This window comes from Littorina saxatilis, unplaced genomic scaffold, assembly GCF_037325665.1.
Source record: "Littorina saxatilis isolate snail1 unplaced genomic scaffold, US_GU_Lsax_2.0 scaffold_1690, whole genome shotgun sequence".
In the NCBI taxonomy this organism is placed as follows: domain Eukaryota; kingdom Metazoa; phylum Mollusca; class Gastropoda; order Littorinimorpha; family Littorinidae; genus Littorina; species Littorina saxatilis.
This window is the reverse complement of record NW_027127553.1, coordinates 14597-21751: the sequence shown is the minus strand read 5'-3', so window position 1 is coordinate 21751 and position 7155 is coordinate 14597. Positions and strand designations below refer to the sequence as shown.

General features: G+C 40.4%; 1 protein-coding gene across 1 annotated transcript; it reads left to right on the top strand.

The window, feature by feature from the left end:
* The first annotated feature begins 2998 nt into the window (after positions 1-2998).
* LOC138955974 (uncharacterized) lies at positions 2999-4384 on the top strand. The gene is made up of 2 exons (XM_070327459.1): positions 2999-3061; positions 4046-4384. Exons 1-2 carry the CDS (start codon positions 2999-3001, stop codon positions 4382-4384), a joined length of 402 nt encoding a protein of 133 aa, XP_070183560.1.
* Positions 4385-7155: the final 2771 nt, after the last annotated feature.

The following is a 7155-nucleotide window of genomic DNA, read 5'->3' as shown; positions in this document are numbered from 1 at the left end:
AGAGAGTGAGAGAGAGAGCAAGAGAGAAAGAGAGAGATAAGGAGAGAGCGATTGAGAGGTTCAAAGTGAGAAAGTGATTGAGAGGTGCTAAGAGAGAGAGACAGAGACAGACAGACAGACAGACAGACAAAACAGTAGACACACACACACACACACACACACACACACACACACACACACACACACACACACACACACACACACACACTCAAAGGTAAGTGTCTGTCGTTTAAACATGTAGTATAGTGCCATCGACACGTAGCGCAATCGACACGTAGCGCTACAGTACATTGGTTTTTCAAAAATAGTAATATCGACACGTAGTTCTATTGAGACGTAGTGATAATGGCACGTGTGCATTGTGGCAATAGCACTCCGTGCCGATAGCACTACTCCTTTCAGCAATTTGTGTCGATAGCACTACAGAAAATAGCGCAAACGATACGTAGCACAAATGACACGTAGCGCTAGCGAGACGCACCGTCCCATTATTGCGTTTAAAACACTCATCAAATTCGTGTTGAAAAAACCCAGACGTTTACAATAAGACTCAAGAGACATGTATCAAATTCATGCAAAAAATACTTTGTTTTACTTTTGCAAAACTAATGAATTTCCCCTTTTCATTGAAGAGGTCAAACAGACAGAGGCAGACAGAGGCCAGAATATAATCTGGGAAAGAAACCATGCTTGAAACAGGACGTTGCAAGGAGAACCCATAATTTATCACCTTTCAGTATGACGTCATTTGCGAGTTCCACACTCAAAATGACGTGCTTTTATCCCTTAGTCAGCTGCTCAGAGCTTGGAATTGGAAAGTTTGAAGTATGATTTCCATTCGACGGAATTGATAAGTTTTAGCCTATTTTCAACGTCAAACACCAGAACTATATATTTTTGGAATCAGGAAATGATAAGGAATACACATAAATTGATTTTAAGTGTCTTATTCCATAAATAAAGTGGTTATTTCGCAGTTTTCTTAATTTTTAAGCATTTTTTTCCATAAAATGCAACAGCATTATATATTTTTAAATACAGGACGCTTTACAAAATTACCAGCTATTGTGTTTTCAGCGTAGTTATAGGGTCCGATATTTATACCAGACAATTATAATGCCGACGAGTCGAAGACTTAATAGGCTTAGCCTACTTGTTCGCCTGCAAAATCATACGCTTATAACGGGTTCATTTAGTGTGTGACACGAACAGATATTGAGATCTTGCTCTCATTCAAGTACTCTTTTGACAAAAACCGTGCTGCATCAGAGCTATATGTGTCCAAATGATGACGTAGGCAGCATTTTTTTCAACTGAATTGTTGTCGATTTCGTAACTGGTACCTGACGTTTTTGTCAGGTCGAATTTGGGAATACCCTTACTTCGGCAGCGGTCACGTGATACCTATAACAGAAATCGTTGATCAAAAACGTGTGCCAGATAGCCAAGTGAAGGGGCCTATAATCTTGAAAGAAATTAAACAAAAACTGCAACAACAACAAAAAACACCTAGCAACAGCAACATAGACAGTCACAACGACGACAACAACGGCACTACGAACAGCAACAACAACACAAACCACAACAACCGCAACAATAAGTATGCAACTGGAGGTAAACTGATAAACATATATCGGTGCAGCAACAAGAATGACACCTACCATCAGCACACACAATGTCCACACGGGCACTAGTGCTGCGAGCCGCTGTAGCTGTAACGCCATTGTGTAGTGGCCGCGATCCAGGAAGATAATTGTGAAGGCTCTCATACACTTCGAAATGTCCTAAAAGGCCCAGCCGAAGTCCTGAAACGTCAAATGACAATACCCCGGTTAATCAATCTCGACTTGTACTATGCACGCGTCACCATTGAATGTTTTTTTCTTCTTAAATATCAAACTGCCAAACAAGTTATGTTCTTAAAGTTATATATGAACCTTATTCAAGTGTTAATCCTTCTATGGTAGTTAAGACCCTAAACTAAAACGTGTGCGGCAGCGTTTTTATTCCCCTGCCCTGCAACCCGGATGTCTGTTTTGTACCTTTGCGAATGCCGTTTGTGACCTACTCCTTTGATAACGTTTTTGGGAGGGGGAAAAACCAACACGAGTTGAGCTGCCTTTTTGGCCTTGGGATTATGGGAAGCAGGTTCATAAACCACGCAATTATCTGATGTTTAACCAATAAACCATGATCCCTACAAGCACACATTTTTAATATAAGATATGCTTCAAATTTAAATATAATTAAGATGCAATTTCAGGAACAATTTTGACTTGCAATTCTTTTGACTGTTGACTTTTTTTATTCTGTCTCACTGAGCTAAGCTCAGCACACACAAACACAAGTACGTTAACTAAAAGTATCATGCCCGTGTCTTTGCATTCAAACTTTCTATGCCGTTAAAGACAATTAACCCGGCTATCAGTTTTTGGAATTATTTCTCGGGGGTCACGTGACTGCAGGTCAACTAAGGGTATCCCAAAATCGACCTGACGAAAAGGTACAAATTTGATAAGCAAAACACTTCAATTTCACATACGGGCACACAATCTTATATTTTCATTTGAATTATTAAATCAATTTTAGTACTTATAAAACAGGATAACAGTATCAATGCAAACTCAAGAATTATTCAAAACCGTGATCGGTTTATTGTCAATTGATAAGATCGTTCGTGCATGCATGTATTTTGCCAGCTCGGCAGTCAATTTTCATAGCAACAATTAAATTAAATGTCTAAATATATGCATATTATACACATATGGATATTGACACAAAACGCCAAATTGTGACGCCATCTAGAATTACTCCTCACAAATTAGCCTCAGCACTATGCAGTTATCTTGAAATCATACCGTCAATGTCAGGTCTGGTGCTCAAAACGCATTCCTTATGCACACTGTACCACGTACTAATTCAGGAGTGGTAACTTCGTAAGTAGGCGACTTATGCACCCGAATTCCCTGTGCTCTTCCATTATTTCACTCACATAAACATGACTGAACGCTGGTGTGGTTCAGTGGTTGGCAAGCTCAGACATTCATACGTGCGGTGTGCGGTATGCCGTAAGTGTGTATGCATGTGTGTGTGTGTGTGTGTGTGTGTGTGTGTGTGTGTGTGTGTGTGTATGTGTGTGTGTGTGTGTGTGTGTGCGTGCGTGCGCCCGTGCGTGCATGTGTGCGCCCATGCGTGCGCCCGTACGTGCGCGCGTGTGTGTGTTTGTACGTGTGTGTCTGTGTGTGTTTGTGTCTGTGTGTGTGTCTGTGTGTGTGTTTATTTAATGAAGGTGGATGTAGTGGGAGGAGCGGCGGATCAAAATAATGTTATTCCGCACATGATGCAGTCTGTTGCTTTTTGGTCTATGTTTTGAAGTGGAAGGTTGTCAATGCTGTTTTATGATATGCACTGTTAATATCGACTCTTGGTTAGATACTGTGTGCATGTGTGTTTTTTTTTTTTTTTTTTTAAAGATCTTCAAGGTCTTATTGGCCACTTCATTTGCATCCAATTGTCCTGCAGTTAGTGTTATTTCCTTCAGTTTTACGCTTTCCAAGCATTGTTATGGTAAATGTCTAACTTAATGTTCGGGATTTCATGACGCACGCACACATGACAAATTCTTACAAAGGGGTAACTCTTGTGCTTTAGTGTTCTCAGCTTCCAAAAAGAAATGAGGAAATTAAGTTTTTCATTTGCTGAAGAGGGTTCTTGAAATGTCCGACGAAACGGAGGTAAATCATAACACATGAAAAACGTTAGAAGGAATTTGCGTTATACTGATACTCTAAGACAGTAGCACAATGCCATGTTTTCTTCTAGAATTGGTACTTCTCAAATAATGAAGAGTTTCCATAAATCATGCACATTTTCCCCCGAAAGGGTGACACGTTTTGCCATATTAAACCTGTTTCACAAGAGAAAACAGCAATTGTAAACCAGTATGGAAATGGTAATACATGTGCATCCGTATAGTCTCCTAATTCAGGTTTGACCTTGAATATACTAGAGTTTTCTTAATGCGACCTTTGTGGATTTTGAAAAGGCTTTCGACAGTGTGGACAGGGAGACCATCTGGAGGCTGATGCACCACTACGGTATTCCACAGAAGTTCATCAACATCATCCAACACCTTTATGAGGACTCAACCTGCCAAGTCATCCATAATGGCAAGCTGACCATCCCATTTGTAGTGAAGACAGGGGTGAGACAAGGCTTCATGCTGTCGCCGACCATCTTCCTGATGGTCATTGACTGGATCATGAGAAGGACAACCATGGACAGCAACACGGGCATCCAGTGGACTTTCGCCAAACAGCTCGAAGACCTTGACTTTGCAGACGATGTTGCTCCCACAAACAGCAACACGCGCAAGCAAAGCTGACAAGACTCCGTGAAGAAGCTGAAACAAGTCGCGTAAGGCGAAATTACTACATTTAGTCAAGCTGTGGAACTCACAGAATGAAACTGAACGTAGTCCGCCGCTTGTGCAAAAGGCAGTGAAAGTGACGAGCCTGTTTGGCGCGGTAGCGATTGCGCTGTGCTTCATAGCACGCTTTACTGTACCCCTCTCTTCGTTTTAACTTTCTGAGCGTGTTTTTAATCCAAACATATCATATCTATATGTTTTTGGAATCAGGAACCGACAAGGAATACGATGAAAGTGTTTTTAAAATTGATTTCGAAAACTTAATTTTGATCATAATTTTTATATTTTTAATTTTCAGAGCTTGTTTATAATCCAAAAACAACATATTTATATGTTTTTGGAATCAGGAAATGATGAAGAATAAGATGAACGTAAATTTGGATCGTTTTATTAAAAAATATTAAAAAGTTTTTTTCAATTTTCAGATTTTTAATGACCAAAGTCATTAATTAATTTTTAAGCCACCAAGCTGAAATGCAATACCGAAGTCCGGCCTTTGTCGAAGATTGCTTGGCCAAAATTTCAATCAATTTGATTGAAAAATGAGGGTGTGACAGTGCCGCCTCAACTTTTACAAAAAGCCGGATATGACGTCATCAAAGACATTTATCGAAAAAAAGGAAAAAAACTTCCGGGGATATCATACCCAGAAACTCTCATGTCAAATTTCATAAAGATCGGTCCAGTAGTTTAGTCTGAATCGCTCTACACACACACACGCACAGACAGACAGACCTGACACACACACACAGACACACAGACACACACACACACACACACACATACACCACGACCCTCGTCTCGATTCCCCCTCTATGTTAAAACATTTAGTCAAAACTTGACTAAATGTAACAAGTCGCGTAAGACGAAAATACAATATTTAGTCAAGTAGCTGTCGAACTCACAGAATGAAACTGAACGCAACGCAACGCAGCAAGACCGTATACTCGTAGCATCGTCACTCCACCGCCCGTGGCAAAGGCAGTGCCCGTGGAATTGACAAGAAGAGCGGGGTATTCGTTGCGCTGAGAAGGATAGCACGCTTTTCTGTACCTCTCTTCGTTTTAACTTTCTGAGCGTGTTTTTAATCCAAACATATCATATCTATATATTTTTGGAATCAGGAACCGACAAGGAATAAGATGAAAGTGTTTTTAAATTGATTTCGAAAAAAAAATGTTGATAATAATTTTTATATATTTAATTTTCAGAGCTTGTTTTTAATCCGAATATAACATATTTATATGTTTTTGGAATCAGCAAATGATGGAGAATAAGATAAACGTAAATTTAGATCGTTTTATAAATTTTTATTTTTTTTTACAATTTTCAGATTTTTAATGACCAAAGTCATTAATTAATTTTTAAGCCACCAAGCTGAAATGCAATACCGAACCCCGGGCTTCGTCGAAGATTACTTGACCAAAATTTCAACCAATTTGGTTGAAAAATGAGGGCGTGACAGTGCCGCCTCAACTTTCACGAAAAGCCGGATATGACGTCATCAAAGACATTTATCAAAAAAATGAAAAAACCGTTCGGGGATTTCATACCCAGGAACTCTCATGTCAAATTTCATAAAGATCGGTCCAGTAGTTTAGTCTGAATCGCTCTACACACACACACACGCACACACACACGCACGCATATACACCACGACCCTCGTTTCGATTCCCCCTCGATGTTAAAATATTTAGTCAAAACTTGACTAAATATAAAAACAGGCCTGAAGATCAACAGACAGAAGACTGAGGTGATGAAGATGAACAACAAGCAGAACCTTCCTATCCAGCTGCAGGGAGAGACCCTCAAGGAGACAGACCACTTCACGTACCTCGGGAGCGTAATTAGTACGGACGGCGGGGCAGATGATGATGTCAAGAGTCGTATCAATGTTCTGCGCGAACTTAGAATCCGGTTTCATTCTAGAATGGACCGGGTCCAGGTTGGAATTCTAACCCTGCGCAAGTACAGGGGTGCCATTCTAGAATGAAACCCTTGTTGCTGGTCCATTCTAGAATCGGCCGTGCGCAAGGTTGGAATTTGGGTCCAAGTTGTAATAGTCATTTCAGTTAGACTATCACACAACCAAAGCCACAAATGTGGATTTTCTGTTTGTTTTTGTTTTTTGTGTGTTTGGTTGGGTTTTTTTTCCGGGTTTTTTACACTTTACTCAAAGACATCGTGAATTGGGATTGTGATGTTCTGAAAGTGATTACGATTTTGAGAGACACTCAGCACTGATCGCTACGAACGGAAATTTCCGGACTGACAGTGTTTTGCCGATCTCGCTTGTAACTTTTAATCTTATTCATATACATGAAGTTGGTCTTCTGAATTGTGCGGAAGATATAATGTCAACTTTTTTTAAAACCTGTGACAACAGCTCTATAACTCACTCTGTCCTTCTGTTGGTCTGTCTGTCGGTTAGTCGGTCTGACCGTCTGTCTGTCTGTCTGTCAAAAAAATTGTCAAAAAACCGGACATTTCCGAGAGGGAGACAGCGCTGACATTGCAAGCGGCCGCAACCGGCTCTCATCACAAAAACAACTGCCCTGCAAACAATACCGCCCTGGTAGTCCCCCTTGCTATGGTCTGCCTTTGTTTATTGCGTACTCAGGAGTGTCAACTTTCTTGACATGACATGACATTCGCAAGATCGCCAAAGGATTTTTTTCAGGGGTAGACAAATCAGCCCCATTTTATCAAAGGGAAGGTGCAGGTGG

Coding starts and splice junctions, on each gene's coding strand:
- LOC138955974 (XM_070327459.1), top strand. CDS start 2,999: ATGACTGAACGCTGGTGTGGTTCAGTGGTTGGCAAGCTCAGACATTCA. Junction 3,062..4,045: donor ATTCATACGTGCGGTGTGCG/GTATGCCGTAAG, acceptor GATTTTGAAAAG/GCTTTCGACAGTGTGGACAG.